At 41.5% G+C, this 17,527-nt stretch overlaps 2 protein-coding genes across 8 annotated transcripts in view; one reads left to right on the plus strand and one right to left on the minus strand.

The window, feature by feature from the left end:
- LOC134527226 (ecotropic viral integration site 5 ortholog) overlaps positions 1–17,527 on the minus strand; it is a 950,124-nt gene that overhangs the window by 657,309 nt on the left and 275,288 nt on the right. The gene's annotated exons all lie outside the window — the stretch shown is intronic.
- Positions 15,613–16,266, plus strand: LOC134542174 (activity-regulated cytoskeleton-associated protein-like). The gene has a single exon (XM_063386244.1). It carries the CDS (start codon positions 15,613–15,615, stop codon positions 16,264–16,266), a length of 654 nt encoding a protein of 217 aa, XP_063242314.1.

The following is a 17,527-nucleotide window of genomic DNA, read 5'->3' on the forward strand; positions in this document are numbered from 1 at the left end:
TCTTTTTTAGTACAGTATCTGTAGTATATGGAATGTAATTTCTCCTGACCATCTCTGTGGGTTTATGAAGTGTCTGGGTTTGAGTCTTATGGTCGTTTCGATGTAGGTTGCAATATGCCTGTAGACGTTGTTTGGTTTTTTTCGAGTTGACTTGTTATTTCTAGTAACTATATTATGATAATATTAACGAATTATATATGTGGTGGTAGAAATTCAAGGAACGTTTCTGATGAGAAATATACAGTTTTGTTTGTGTACACGCTTCAGTTACTTCACTACTTATTATTAGTGTTCTCCAGACACTATATTTATTTTAATGTAAAGATATTTTATATAGAAGAGAATTGGTTATTTTATGTCTGGCAATAAATGGATTAGCACTAGTAGGTAGTACATAGTTGGTGGGCAATGAGTATTCGTACACCACATGTAATTATTATTTCCTTCTTTAATCCTTGTCACTATAAAGTTGTTGTCGGGCTTCGTCCACGTTACTTGGTTTAAAGGCATGGGTGGCGTAATTAATAGTTTGCAAGTCATCCTTGTTGTTTTTACATATTTTAATATGTTATTTTATCCTGCTGGAGGCTTGTGTTTGGAGGGTGCTGCGTGTTTGTGTTATTTACGTCGGCCCCTCCGGCAAGTGAAAGTTACTAGTGGTCCGCCGAGGCGTCTGTCGTGTCTTGGACCATCGTCGAAGCGGTGTTTGCTATGTCTGTAAACGAATTTTGGCTAAGTGGTTATTAATATGAATATCCTCGTGTGTTTTTTCACAAACATTACTGGTGTGTTCTATTCAGGTTTCGTCGGAATGGGATTATAGTGCTTCTTATGCTTAATGGAATGTATAGTAGTAGAATATAGATTCTTATTTAAAACTGAACCAGTAACCTTTTATTTTACGTCTTGTTATTAACGCCAGAGCTTCCTATGCTTATTGGGATGTGGTTATATAGGTTCTTTTATTTACCCCGATATATCCTTAATTATTATTATTTACTAGTATGAAGTCTATAGTTGGTCTCTGTTTATTCATCTACCATATATAGAGATTGTGTTTTATCTAGCCTTGATGGAAAGTTAACAATAATCTTATAAGCATTCTTACTGTACAACATGACTCATATAATATTCAGGGTGTCAACACTCCTTATTTAGAACACCACACACTATGTCATGAGCGAAAGGGAAGGATGGATAACACTTAATATTTTTTTGTATCATTATTTATTAACGGTTGTATGACTATTTGAAAATGAGTTACCAGTATATTGCGGTCTTTATACTATAATGATACATAGTTTATTATTAGAGTAATGTGCTATGTTTACTTATATGAATGATAAATTACTCAGAGCTGATGATAAGCATTTGTATTACACAGACCGTTAAAACGACTTATGTTTATATTCCTACAAAGTTTGACTATAAGAGTATAAACATTAACATATTTAGTTTAGGGTATAACACGTTTTACTTACATATATTATTATTTAATAGCTATACATACACTTTATTACTATATTTAATAACGTCTTGTGGCTATATCGCTTTGTACTTCCTATTTAATGACTACACAAATACTATAACCGATTTTATTTATTAATGAATGTATACTAGCTGGGCTAGCACTAAAGATTCGTATGTGCGTCTTTTTAACAAATGGGAATTGCATGTTTTGTCTCTGGTGTTGTGCCGTTCGTTCACGAGGTCTTATGTGGGCTGTGGTGTATGTTTCGGTTGCTTAATAACATATTTTGAGGATGTAGGTATTTATGGTTATTGATATTTATTTGTGTTGTCATTTATCGGGCCATGCCTTTTGGTGTGTTGGAGAGTGTGGTAGTTTTATAATATTGTTCTCGTAGATCGATTTTTTTTATCTGCATTGCGCTGTATTGCGTTTGTGAGTGTCTGCTATACCATTTTGGTTGTTATTTACACTTGATTTAAGGTTTTTGTCACATGCATTCGGCGGTTTCATGTATTACTGGGCTGTACGTTTTCTATTGGGTTCCAAGCTTAGGCTCTCCTGCAAGTTGGTATAGCGCGCGGGCCAGGGTCGAAAAACAGCTTTCCTTTTCATCGCACGAGACATTTGTCAACAGTTTTCAGAGTGCGTGTACGGAGTACAGACGTGTGCTCCCGCTTTGTAATATATTTTATAAATTTACTTATCGTTAAATGCTGTCGGTTGGGCGGGTTGCTCTCCACACTTCGTACATAGGTGTTACTATTTTTTTAATATATCTTTTCGTCTGCATTTTTTTTATTTTTAATTACACGTCGCCGGAGTGGGTGGGGTGCGTTCCGGTGAGTTTTTACTTTTATGTATGCTTATTTGCTTTGTGCCACAGCTGAGCGGGTCGGTGTTCTTGTTTTTTCTGGGTCTTCGCCCACTCCGTGCGGTTTTTATTTTATTTTAAATATGTTTATTACTTAACGCTAAGGCGCACGAGCGATCGTTCAACACTCTTTCCTACACGGGCGTTTGTACAACATTTATTTAAATTTATTTGTTACAAGTCGCCGGGGTGGGCAGGATGCGTTCCGGTGAGTTTTTTTATGTCTGCTTATTTGCTTTTTTTTTATTACCTCGGTAACATACGTAATTTGTTTCTGGCGTTCATGCGGCATCTACATTTTATTTTTAATTACTTAGCGCTATGTGTTGACTGTAGGGTTTAATTTTTGCTTTTAGCGCTTCGCACAACTGCTGCACCGTAGGGTCCTAACTATGCTTATTCATGCTATCGCTATGGTATATGTTATCTGGTCCAGTACTATTAAATGGTGTTCTACGTTTTTAAACTATGCTTATTTTTATGTCTTTACAATATTATAATTTTAACTATGCTTATTACTTCAAGCATATTTTACATTACATTTCTCGCTCTCCTCTGTGACATTAAAGATGGCGGTGTGTGTATGTGGCACTCCATTTAGTCTTAGCTAGTATGGTGGGGTTTTTTAAGCATGTCTGCAAATGATTTAGGCATAGCTAGTATGGTGGGGGTTTCTTGTAGGCATACTTGGGGGTGGGTATTTTAAGCATACTAGGAGTGGGGGTGGCGCCTATAGTTTATTTTTTTATTACCTTGGTAACATACGTAATTTGTTTCTGGCGATCGTGCGGCATCTACAGTTTATTTTTATTGTTTTATTTCTTAACGCTACGGTGCATAGGCGTTCGTTTAACACTCTTTCCTACTAGGATGTTTGTACAACATTTATTTAAATTTATTTGTTACATATCGCCGGGGTTGGCGGGATGCGTTCCGGTGAGTTTTTTTATGTATGCTTATTTGCTATTTTTTTATTACCTCGGTAACATACGTAATTTGTTTCTGGCGATCGTGCCGCAGCTACATTTTATTTTTAATTACTGAACACTTCGTGTTAACTGCAGGGGTCCCTTAATACATTCCTGGTCGCTCGAGCGAGGTTTCCAGCACGGCGTTTGTAACTCGACGTAAAGTAATACTTAACACATAGGCCGAGAGCCGATTACTACACATTGTTTGTATAATATTTATTTTTTACTTGACGTAAAATAATAGTAACTATGCTTAATACTTAACTTGCTTTACATTATTTTAAGATTTAACTATGCTTATAACACTAAAACATATTCGTGAGCGGGCCGCTCCCGCTTTGTAATATACCTATTTTATAAGTTTACTTATCGTTAAACCCTGTCGGTTGTTTGGATTGCACTCTACACGGCGTACATAGGGGTTACTATTTTTTTAATATATCTTTTCGTCTGCGTTTTTATTTGTTACACGTCGCCGGGGTGGGTGGGGTGCGTTCCAGCGAGTTTTTATTTTATGTATGCTTATTTGCTTTTTTATTTTATTACCTCGGTAACCTATGTCGATCGTGCCGCATCTACATTTTATTTTAAATTACTTAACGCTACATGTTAACTGTAGGGGTCCTAACTATGCTTATTTTCTGTTTTCCTAATATTATAAAATTTAACTATGCTTATTACTTAAAGCATTTTTTTAAAGACATTATTATGCTTATAATATGATGTGTGGGGTTATAATTGCGCAGTTTATGAGTGACGCTCCAGCGGACAACATCTCGCTCTCTCTGCGCGGGATTTTTGAGGTTATGTTTCTTTAGTCATAGCTGGTATGGCGGGGCTTTTACGCATACTGGTGGTGGGAGTGGGGTAGACATAGCTAGTATGGTGCCTTTTTTGATGTTATGTTGCTCCGGGTATTTAGTCATAGCTAGTATGGTGGTGTTTGTTTTAAGCATACTGGTGGTGTGGGGTGGGGTAGACATAGCTAGTATGGCGCCTTTTTGAGGTTATGTCTCTCTCTGGTATTTAGTCATAGCTAGTATGGTGGTGTTTGTTTTAAGCATACTGGGGATGTGGGGTGGGGTAGACATAGCTAGTATGGCGCCTTTTTGAGGTTATGTCTCTCTCTGGTATTTAGTCATAGCTAGTATGGTGGTGTTCGTTTTCAACATACGCTGGGTGGTGGGGTTGCGGTATTTGCTTTTCGATATTTAAACATGGCGGTATTTTATTTCTTTTCCAAATTTAAATATGGCTGTTGGAAATTTAAATTTCGCGGTTTAGGCATAGCTAGTATGGCGGGGGTTTCTTTTAGGCATACTTGGTGTGTGTGTGTGTTTTAAGCTTACATCATGGCGGCATAGGCATAGCTAGTATGGCGGGGGTTTTAAGCATACAACATTGCGCCTTTATTATGCTTATAATATGATGTGGGGATTATAATTGCGCAGTTTACGAGTGACGCTCCAGCGGACAACATCTCGCTCTCTCTGTGCGGGATTTTGAGGTTATGTTTGTTTTAGTCATAGCTGGTATGGCGGGGCTTTTAAGCATACTGAAACATGGCGGGTTGTTTTCGAAATTTAAATATGGCTGTTGGGAATTAAACATTGCGGTTTGCTTTTCGCAGTTTAACTGTTTAGGCATAACTAGTGTGGGGGTGTGTGTTTTAAGCATACTCGGAGTGGAGGGTTTTAGTCATAGCTAATATAGGGGTGGGGTTTTATATACATAGCTATAATGACTGTATCATTTAAAAAATTTTTTTGGAAATTTGGTGGTTGGGAATTAAACATTGCGATTAAGCATACTTGTAGTTGGGGGTTGGAGGGGTTTAGTCATAGCTAATATGGGGTGGGGTTTTATATACATAGCTAGAATGACTGTATTATTTAAGCATAGCGATATTTTATTTATTTTCGAAGCTTAACAACATGGCGGTTGCTTCTTTTAAGCATATTTTTTGAAAGATATGGCGGTTGTGGAGTGGTGGGGGTTTATAGACATTTTTTTTAAGACATTGTGGTTAAGCATAATTGCGGGGGTTTTAGGCATTCTTGGGGTGTGGGGTTTATAGACATATTTTGTTTTCGAAATTTAAGCATAGCTAGTATTGCTTTTAAAGACATAGCTTCTTTTAGGCATAGCTTCTTTAAATCATATGTACATTATTTAATTCCCCATACTTCATCTGGTCCCGTGGTCTAGTGGTCAGGGCGTCCGCATCGTAACCACGACGTTGGTGCGTCCCCGGGATCGAATCCACCCAGCGCCCAGGATTTTTTGTATACAATTCCCGCATTCGGAGCGATGGTGGCGTGCTCTGGTAACTAAAGGCTGAACTAAGATGGCGGCCTCCAGCAGACGGTGGCGCGCCCTGGTAGCCAATGTCAACAACAATGGCGGCGCCCATGAAACAAGATGGCGGCCCCCATGAAACAAGATGGCGGCGCCCAGGCTGTTACTGGGGCAATATTTACATTTCAATGTTTACATTGAGCCAGTAATGTCTTGTCACTCCTACTAGCAACGGCGGATTAAAGAAAAATCTTAAACCACTTCCTACATCCGAAAAAATAATAATGAAATAGGTTATGTTAAGCGTATAGAAAAACTTAATAATTAATAAAAATATATAATATATAAGACTGCTAAACATTTGTACGTGTAATATTTTAACAGCTTCCTGCTGAAACCCCGAGGCCAGCGAGACCACGGCAAGTAAACCAGGTTGTTTTACGACGTCTGCTCCGGCGCTATGGTCGAGTTTACTGCTCGACACACAACTATTCCAGGCGCCCATAAACCAGCACGCGGCCCGCAGGGACTCCCCATCAAGTGCGCCGACTCGAAGTCTGCCTCGTTGCCTTGTAGCTGCCACATCAATTCAGGCAGCGCCTACACACACACGCCTCTTGAGCGCGCCTACGGGGCGCACATACGATGCGCACAACTTCAGAAAAAACACCGTCATTTGAAAACTGATCACGATATCCAAGTGGTGTCAGTTTACCATAATCATTCAAGTAGTTCTGTTTTTGTATTTCGTTGTTAAACTGTATATTTAGGACAGTGAATATGGTTAAAACACGTGATTTAAAACAATATTTAAGCACTAACACTTCCAGTCTATTCACCCACTGAAGCAGACAAACTATAACTCAATGATACAAGAAGTTTAACAAACCTTGATTGTGTTGGTTAAAGTGTACCTACATTTTAGTGGACATCATACTTTATGGCTATGAAATAATACATTTTATTTTATTTTATTAACTACGTATTATAAATAATAATAAAATAATGTATTTAAAAGTACGATTATTACCACACAAAAAATCCACCGTAAAAAATTAGAACTAGGTATATATGGAAATTAGGCATGACTGAAAGAGAATCTTGAAAGCACTTTAAGTACTTGCATTACAACTTTATCCTCGTTTCTCCACCATACTTTGTTGGGGGCCAGCACTTACGGCTCATAGCAGCGCTATGCACGGCGTACAGACGCAGACGGTGCGCCAGTTCACAGCCTACACCGCGGTGGAAGTACCCGCGCGTCGCACTGACACAGGCAGGGGCGCAACAACAGGGGGGCAAGGGTATTTTGCCCCCTACCCCACCCCCCTCTGAATCCATGAAGTGGAGATAAACGGGGGCAAAGAAAGTGCTGTGTGTTCAATTTTTAGATAATAAAACTGCTTAAATAGCAACATTTTCCACCTTGAAATACAAATTTTCCCGGGGGAGGACCCCCGGACCCCAGCTTCAATAGGGAGGATCGATGATTCTTTATAATAAGGTATATTGCCCCGGCTCGGTGGAGTGCTAGATGATTGAGGAATTCAGTGTGGAGATCGTTGTATTCTTTCATGAGTGCTGGTGTTCTGTTGCATTGCCATCTACGACGAGTGTGGCTCGGTGGAGTGCTAGATGAATGAGGAATTCAGTGTGGAGATCATTGTATTCTTTCTTGAGTGCTGGTGTTCTGTTGCGTTGCCATCTACGACGAGTGTGGCTCGGTGGAGTACTAGATGATTGAGGAATTCAGTGTGGAGATCGTTGTATTCTTTCATGAGTGCTGGTGTTCTGTTGCATTGCCATCTACGACGAGCTTCCCCCTCTTTGGAAATTTAGTTGTTGCGCCCTTGGACATAGGCACACACCTGGCAATGCGGGCCCTCCAGAGGAAGGCACAGGAACAAGGAGATGTCATCTATAATTTAACACTTCGTTGGCATTAACAATTTTCTGTCGATTGGTATTAAAATTCGGCTTCGTTAAAGCATCGAATACAATTTTATGGAATATCTAAAGATAATAGTGACTAAATGATACAAATATTTTACCCTGTTAAGTCTTTAGCGTTTAGTATTATTTTTTTGAAATGACTACACTACTAACAATACTGTCAATAGATACTGCCTGATGGGCAAAATCTCTTAACGTGTGATCTCTGTCTTAAGGAAGGCATATTTCCAAAATTGAGATAAAAAATTGCATAGGCACAAAACAGTTGAAATCAATCGGTTCCTGCCGCTCGTCAACAACGTGGTCGCTACAGATGGGAACGACACAACTCGGAGACACGAGTCGGCCATGGACCACTGCGAAGGAGCGTCCCTGCATTTTCCTGGAAAACTCGGGCAAACCTGAATCTCAATGGCCGGGCAGAGACTCGAACCCGGATCTCACGAAAAGCGAGGTCAGTATATTACCACTACATCACCTTGCACCGTCGCACACTGGTCCCAAATCCTAAAAAGCTGGCCAAAAGTCAATGCCTTTATCAATTTCGATGAAAATAATTCGTATCTGGGGGTTTTAAAGGTCACTGATTATAAATCCAAAGTAGAATTAAGAAAAAAATCAAAATGGCGACTATATCATAGCTCGGAAATTGTTTCTCACGCATTATACATACATATATAGATATTGTCAAAAGTCGCTGACACGAATCATAAATTTAAAAAAAAAATAGTGAACGTTATATAGACAAAAATAAGGGAAAACGTCACTCTCTGGATAAGAAATTCAGTGTGTAAGAGTTTTTTAAGGTTGCTGATAACGACAATTAACTTAAAAATAATAGAATGCATTTGTTAACAATGATAATTAATCAAATAAATGAAAATTGTAATACTTTAGATATTAAGGTCGAGAAAAGAGATTACCAGAATAAAGTAATTAATAACTAATAACTATTACAATGATAATTAACATTATTTTCATTAAAATTTTACCTTTTCTCAGTCGCTATCCGACGAATGTTTTGAAGATTCATTGTCATCACCACCACCACCATCGTCGCTTGCATCCATCGAAGAGCTATAAATAGTTGATTCGGCAAATGATGGCGGATCCAAAAGTTCAATTGCGTGTGGGGACAATTATTTAAGTTTTTTTGGAGGAAGTTTCCGCAAACTGAAGATCAGTGGATCTTACGTTACCAAAAGCCTGCAAAAAAAACGTCTTCCATGTTTTTGATTCGGTTACATTTTCGCGCAAAATCTTCTCTGAATCTTTTAATGTACTTGTTACACGACTCTTGAGCTTCTTCAGAAATTTGTCCGATAGGAATAATCAAAGATTCTATAATTTTGTGACAGTGAATAAGAATTTTATGGACTGTTGCAGGCATAAAATATCATGGATAGAGTTCGACAAATTTACGTGCAGTATCTTCAGTGTAGTTCTGAAACTTTTGTACATTGATTTTAAAAACCACAAGAAATTGCTTGCAATATAAAATGAAATCTGTTTATCAATTCCTCATCAATTCCCGTTATTGAAGCTAAATTTTAGAATTTTCGATAAAACGCCGAGCTGTATTTCCGTCATTTGAATTTCCGTATCCTTGTTTTGGTTGATCAACAATAAGCCCTAATTTGTCACGAAAACCTTGTTGTATGTATTACTTTTTCTCTCAAAACTTTCCTTACCATCTTTGCGCCCATGCCACTTTTCTTTTTCTAATTTGTAACTCACGTGCAAAAACATTCAAAAAACAGTATCCAAGCATGCAGTGGCGATATTCCGAATTCGAAGTGGTCCTCATTGATGGGTTTTTGTAAAATACTGTCGATATCATTAAATTATTTGGATGTAGCTTGACAAAGGTAGCAACGCATACTCGACGATGTATTCGTTAGCCTATAGCATTACAAACTATACTATCTACCATTGTTAACACAAGTTTGAAATTGATGTAAATTTGTTTTCCATCCATTACTGTTTGGAAGGGCGCAAGGTTTCTTTCTTGCATTTTTATAATATCAACTTCGTGTCTGGTAGCTTCGGCAGTTTCTTGCATAAATTGAATTTTAATTGGGCAACAAAATCTTGGCGATGAAGGTAGAGGATTTTTCCAAATAATGACATGTGAACTATCATAGGTTTGCAATGGAACGAGCGAAATAACGAAAATGATGGCATCCGATTTATAGCCATCTTCATCGCTAAATGTTTGTTTGTAGGTACTTTGACCAGAAGTGCCATCACATCCCCATTTGCATACTAATACTAAATTAACAACTTCGTTTTCAGGAATAATTTTAACTACCTCTGATTGTACCATTAAAATTCTTTCAACTGTATGATTTAACAATGCTTGAAGTGTAACTGTATCTCCACTTTCAGTGACAGAAATTTCTGAATTTTCAGGGTAACACTTCTTTTTATAATCCAATACATATTTATAAGGCAGATACAATTTAAAATTGTGCCGGAAATTAGGTATTTCGGCACGTTTTTTTAAATTTTTGTTATAATTTTAATTTATTTTTGGAAATTTTATTTTCTATATAATTTGTTTACAATTGGGTGATTGATACTTTGTTAGGCTGGTGTACTCTACGTATTTAAACTTTGTGCCAGTAGCCTGAGGCACCTTTTCTCAGGGACCATTCTGATCTTTTGCAAGTATAAGACATCGTTGGCAGCCCATTTGACATTTCTCCCGCTTACAGTCACGTTCTCGGCCTGTAAAATTATTTCCCTGCATACAACAGCTCTGGACAAGTTGTTGCCATTTCTCAGAGACGAGCTTACCATAGCCTTTCCCGCCACGCATACGTCTTAGGTTCTCTCCTAGATATTCACGGCTAGGATGCTCGTTCACAGTGTCGTTGCGTTTTTTGTCCCCCCTTCCCCTTCCCAGCTCCCTCTCGGTTCTCAGAATTTAGCCCAGGATCATTGCCCTGACTGAACCCAGCAAGCAGCAACCGACTTCAAGGACGATTTGCCATAGAAAAAAATATACGTGCAAGTATGGACCACACACGACATCTAGCGGCAGAAACAGTAACTTCTTCTCTTGTCGCCAGCGAGTGGAGCTGACGCCCGCGACATATGGTGGCGACTTGGCTAACCCACCAGCTACCTTCCCTTGTAGGTCGCCAGAGTGAAGCACCGACTACGCCATTAGCCCCAGGCTATAGCAGACATCTTGGGCGAGTAGATTTTTTTTTTTATTTCAGACACAGCTCAACAGGTAGCGCTAAAATCGGCCAGTGCTACCAACTTCGAGATTTCGAAGTAAGTTTTTTTTTATTCCCATTCGGAGATCTTCGGAACCTTTCGGTCTGGACGCCCCAGCCTCCCCCACCAAATTCTGATTGAGTTTTTCCTTTTAATTACGAGACGCGGCTCTTCCGCAGACACTTCGCGTTGCGATTCCAGACGGACTGTTTGTGATTACCGGCGGATCGACGAGACGCACTACAAGATTTCCATCCGGCCGCAACCGACGATGTCGATTAGACAAGGGTTGCTATCCCTGTAAATTTCTTTAAGTAGTTTAGTCCGTCTGTACGGTACAAATAATAATAGTTATTTATTTTATATATATTCTTTTTAAATAATGGAAATGTCCGCGCCTGCCGCGTATCCACGAGCTCCAAATCCCGTCTTGCTACAGTTCAGAAAATAGAAGACAACTTCCCTGTCTGGTGAGTTACTATCAGCGACATTCCCCAACCCCTTATCTTTTGCGGGCATTTTCTGCCCAGTTTGCTAACTGCCTGTGAACTAGTTCTGATCATGTTTGATTCGGACTGTTCACAGACAGGGTCCAAGAGCCGGACGCCGAATTGGCATTTTCACGCTCTTCCTCTTCAACAAACAGGCGCCTTGGCACCATGTTGACTACTGGTCTCCGGGAAGCGAAGCACCGACCTCCAGTACTACAGTATTTATAAAAAATTGTTTTGAACATTCTTTAAATTCGACATTCGAAGAAGTTAATCATATATACATCATATCTGGACTTTAATAATATATACTGGGATGGTTTAAACAAATTTGTATTTTTTATTGGTTTATGTATTTTTAATGAAACCTTTTTATAATCTAATTTAGGGCCGGCCCTTTTTTCTTAATATACCTTTCTTTCTTAATATACCTGAGAGCTCTTTAATTATGTAATTGAAATTGTATGTTAATACATTTTAATATCAGTTATGAGTTTCATAAATATGGCGTAATTATATTCACGGGATCACACCTTGTATTTGTTCATTCCTCATATCCTTGTGAAACCTTAAAGATTCCCAACACAAAAATGGTAGCAGAGCTGGTGGTTTCAATTATATGTAGTGTGTGATTTCATGTGTAAACAATCCCAGTAAAAATAACATAAAGTGAAATATATTTCTAGATATTTTTTTTATATAAATATTTGAGCGGGCATCTTTATATGTTTTTAGCACGAATATAAGTAAATTTAATTTTAAATCCTTATAAGTAATTTTTGTCTAACTTTCACGCAAGATGTCACCCAGCAGTTCCCAGCTGTCCTCCCACACGCCACGTTATCAGACGTGCTTCACACAAGGTCACAGACACCCCTCCCCCCTTTCACCACGCCCGACGTCCTGAGCGCCGCGCCACGTCTGTTGACAGCGGTAACCTTATCAAGCGTGCGTGCTCGCACGAGACTACCAACCCCCCCCCCCCCCATCCTTCGCCAAGCCTCATCACCTGTGAGGACATTGCTCTCTTCGTCGGCGGGAATGCAAAGTGTTATAAGTACACGACCCACTGATTGTGTAGTCAGGGCGCAACCAAATAGTTTAAGTTGTAATTAAAGTTAAAGTTAAGAGTGTTTTGTGCATTGTATGTCAACCTAGAGTAAGAGTTATATGTTTCTTTAGAGTTTTTAAAATAAGTTAACCATGATCACTCCGGAGTAGATCCTTAAGGACGAGATAATATATGAGCTCACACTTCGGGGACATCTAAGCTTAAAAAACGTATTCCTTGATACTGACTTTTAGACAGTTTATTTTCTATAACAAATGATAATGCTTCGTTGCCTGACAGTGTATTCTCTGTAACATGTTGCATAGCTTTCTGGTACATTGATACTTTTGATGGACTGCCTTCTGTGACATCCTTAATTAATTTCGAAGCATGTACATTTCCTGAAGCCCGGAGACCCATTTGTGTAGCGTAGGCCAGTGCTTTGACGCTATGTTCTTCTCGTACCTTTTCTGTCTTCCTCCGTTTTGACCGTTCACTCAAATCGTCCCAACTTGACAAAAGACGCCCTATTGTTTTGTTCGCGGAAGCCTCCAAAACATTTTTTCAACTGTGAAATATACAGGAACGTTGAGAAAATATAGAATATTTCGAAGAATTTTCTTTCAAGTCTATTAACATGTTTCCACTTTTTTCTAAACTTCGATACCAATTTCGCTAAGACATATTTTAAATTTTGTGGCAAAATGTATTGATGTCTAAACTTTTTAGATACCTCTGTTTCAACAATTTCATTCACCAAGTTAATATTTTCATTTAATACAGTTTTCACAAAAAGAAAAATTTCCTTTCTCGTGCAAGAAATTTCTTTGGTATCGTTTGCAGATTCTGAAAATAAGAATTAAAGGTTATTAACAAAAATATTTTTTTCACCAATTTATTGTAAATAATATTTCATAAAAAAAATTAAAACTGAATGTGAAAAATGCGGGTTTAAAAGCGCATCCATGTCATCAAATAAAAATCATAACAGAAGCCAAAGCTGCAGTTAGCTGCAGCTAATTTTTTGACATGTTTTAAACATATTAATGATCTACGAATGCCATTTGGTTTCAGAGTGGGATCTTGTGGGACTTTTAACTTATGGCTTTTATTAAAAATTTCTTCAAAAGTGATATAGAAATCACGTCATAATTTATTATTAATTTGTTATTAAAATAATTAATAATATTAATTAAGGGTAACACATCTGAAATTTACTTACGTTCTGGAGAATAATCCATTTTGCAGAATCCTAATCAGTTCACTTTTCACTTTTCTATACGTGTTTGAACTTGAGGAATGTTTGGGTACGTCACACGCTAACAAAGCAACACGCTCGACGCTTCGAAACAAACAGAATTCCTGAGCCAGGTAGGGACCCTTACCCATCCCTAATGGTGTTAAGGGGCCCGCCTACCTGGGCACACATACGGTGCGCAGAGCTTCAGGAAAAACAACGCGATTTCAAAAATACTCAAGATATCCGAGTGGGGCCTATTTACGAATAGCATTTAAGAGTTCGCTGAGGCCCGAAAAGTACTTTTAATTTCGGATTAAGTTTTTAAACTGTATTTTTAGAAGCATTTAAATGCCTAAAACGCGTGTTTTCAGAGTAATTTTTAGGCATAAAACAATCAGTACAGATTCTTGAAAGCACTTCAGGGGCTTGCATAACACCTTTATCTTCATTTTGTCATGTCCACCATTTTGGCCTCGGCTGGTATGACAGCACAAGCCCCAAGTGCGCCACCCCTCCTACACAATCTATGGGGAGGAAAGTTAGTTCGCCACCCGCCCCTAGATGGCAGACAAAGGGGAATGTAAATTAAGGTAACTTTGTCTACCTGCCCAACCTAATTCAGGACAAAGATGTAAATACCCAGTGTCGTAACAAGAGGCCTGTTAATTATACAAATGAATGTAAATAGTATTGTAATTCGAATATGTATGCACAGGAAGGGTACAGATGTGCCCTCCCTGATGAATATGTACATCCATTGTATATTTACTCTGGCTGAGCTAAGCCAGGCAGAAAGCTCTTCCCAGGATTTCTGGGCAAATAAAAGTGACAGAATACTTGAGCAGTATTGATTAGGCAGCGACCTCTCTGGAGGACCGCTCCTCCTCCTTCCCTCCTCCTCTGATAGGCAGCGACCTCTCTGCAGGACCGCTCCTCCTCCTTCCCTCCTCCTCTGGTAGGCAGCGACCTCTCTGGGGGACCGCTCCTACCTCTCCCTGCTCTTGGGCAGCGACCTCTGCTCGGGGACCGCTCCCGCTCCTCTCCTCTGCCCCTCCATGCCAAAAAGGGCCGGCCGCAAACGCTCTCGCCAGCAGGGAAGACCCTGGAAGGAGACCTCGGAGGAGCTGCTGAAGCCATACCAGCGGGGCTATTTCACAGGGCCGATGGAACCCAGCCCTACCTACCATCCCGAGGCCCTTGGGCAGTACTCCCCTGTTCCCTACTCCCCAGAGCACTCGCCCTCTGCGCAATTCCCGTTCCCTCATCCCCCTACCCCCGTCTCACCCCCCAGCTCTCCTGCTCATCCCCTCATCCCCATCGAAGTTCCTCCTCCTCCCAACCGCCGCCCCCCGAAGCCCTACACGGCCGGTGACAGCCCTCGGGACCCGCGGCCGCAACCCATCTCGGCCAGACTGGCTGCACGGCTGCAAGAGCTCTTCGGCCCAGACGCCTGATCGCGTCGCTCCTCGGGTTTTTTACCCCCACCTAAAACAATCCAGGGTCCCCCGCAGAAGCCTGGGACAAGTCAATTTGGCGCCCAACGTGGGGCCAGTCAGCTTGGATAACCTGAGGACCACGCCCTGCCTCTACGAGAGCCATCAGCAAAGCTGGAGCAAACATCCACTTCCAGGCGCCCAACAGAAGTACCGCAATGGAGTTTACACCGTGTGCCGCCCCAGATTGCAGTACCCAGGATGGACCCCAAACCCCCTGCGTGTGTTGCAGGACATTATTCCACTTGCAGTGTCTGGGACACAATAATCGAGACCTCGATCCCCAAGACTTCATCCACATATGCCAAACCTGCCGAGAACAATTGCGGGACCAGTAGCCAACATCAGTTGTACCACGCCGATGCTTCGCCCGAGACTGCCCATGGACTGCCCTAGTACTTACCACCTGCAAGAGCTGCTATCGGGAGTACCATTTATCCTGCTTAGGCTGGGATGACACCCCACTGAACCTCACGGAACTCTCTTTCAAGTGCGGGATATGTAGGAACACCCCAGAAATTCCCAGTGGCGCCGAAACGAAGATGACACCGAGGCCTTTCCGGGGACAAGACCATGAGGATCCTGTCAAACAGCTCCAGCACTGGGAGCAGGCCCTACAGACCCAGGGGATTCCCCAGGGCGAATGGATTGACCATGTCGGAGGACTACTAATGGGAGAAGCTACTGGATGGTGGAAGAGTCATGAAGGACTTTACGACACCTGGGAATATTTCGCCTCAAGTTTCGCCAACCAGTTCGGCAGCCTGCCACGAATCGCGGAACTTACTGCCCAGTTGTTCAGCCGCAAGCAGGACAGCGAGGAAATAGAGAGTTTCCTCGCCCGCAAGAAGAAACTATATGAACGCCTCTACCCTGATAGAAATGTGAAGGAATTCCTTCCTACAGCACTGGAATTGGTCAGACCCAACCTACGGCCATTCCTCAGACATCCACCTCCCAAGGATTGGGCCGAGCTACATCTCCGAGCAACCGCAGTACAACGGGACTATCAAGAGATCCGGAGCACTCCCACGGGAAAAGTGAACACCTTCCCCACTCGGGAGGAGAAACCTGTCAGCCGCCAGGAGGTACCAAAATGCTGGTACTGCCCTGAGAGGCACTTCAACGCAGAATGCCCGGTCCGACGCCAACAGCGGGACACCCAGGACAAGAAGCCCTTGCAGGGAAACACCTAAGGGGAAGGAAACCTACATCCGGAACCTTCTCCAAGGGAATGGAGGAATACAAGAACCCACTGGCCATATCAAGAGAACCAGAGGGAGCTGGGCAAGTGACGAGCATACAGCAGGACCACCCTCGGGTCCTACCCCGCCTTTCCGTACAGCTGGGCCCTCACAAAATCTATGCATTACTGGATTCTGCAGCCACTACCAGTTACGTAAAAGCCGAGTTGATTCAGAAGACTGGAGCCGCCATGACCACACAAGTACAGTATGCCCAACTGGCACAACGAAACACCCGTATTATGCTCCAAGGCAGGACCTCCTTGAGATGCCACATTGGAGACAGGGAAGTGCCAGTTTCCTGCTGGGTAGCCGAGGACCTCCATGAAGACATGATACAGGGGCAAGACTGGCTTATTGAACAAAAGGCTGTTATGGATTTCGAAGCAGAGCGGATATGTTTTGGAAGAGCTCCACGCCAAACCCTCTACTGGGTAGCCCGGCGAGTAACTGAGACATCCCTACCGGAACTATCATTGGCAGACCTACAACAAGCCTTCCCTGAGTCTCTTCAACAACAATTGGTTGATATGCTCCAGCTCTATAGAGTTGTCTTCATGCCCAATGGAAACCTGCCACAGACTTCAAGTGCATGTCACCAAATCACGCTGAAAGACAACCATCCCATCTACTGTAGACCGGGGGATCCCCCACACCACAAGCGGAAGTTGATTGCAGAACAGGTGGCTGAAATGCGGGAGGCGGATATCATAGAGCCCAGCCGGTCTCCATACAACTCGAAAATTGTCATAGTGCAAAAAAGGACAAGACACCACGCTTTTGCATTAACTTCCAGCCGCTGAATGAGGCGACAGTCAGTGCAGCGCCCCCGGCAGTAAATATCCACGAAACGCTTAAAGCCATTGGGACAGCACGGGTATTTTCCACCCTGGATCTTAAATCAGGGTACTGGCAGATCCCCATGCACCCAGACTCCAAGCATTTGACTGCCTTCACCACTCCGACAGGGGAGCGTTATCAGTTCAAAGTCATGCCCTTTGGCTTGAAGAACGCCCCTAGTACGTTCCAGCAAATGATGTCACAGGATGTATTACCGGACCTCATTGGGCAATGCTGCTTTGCCTACCTTGATGACATTATTATTTTTTCCAACTCTTGGGAGGAGCACCTAACCCATCTAGCACAAGTACTGGAACGGTGTCAGTTACACCATCTAACTTGTCATCTAAAAAAATGTCACTTTGGAAAGAGC

The sequence above is a fragment of the Bacillus rossius genome, chromosome 1, assembly GCF_032445375.1.
Source record: "Bacillus rossius redtenbacheri isolate Brsri chromosome 1, Brsri_v3, whole genome shotgun sequence".
Lineage (NCBI taxonomy): Eukaryota > Metazoa > Arthropoda > Insecta > Phasmatodea > Bacillidae > Bacillus > Bacillus rossius.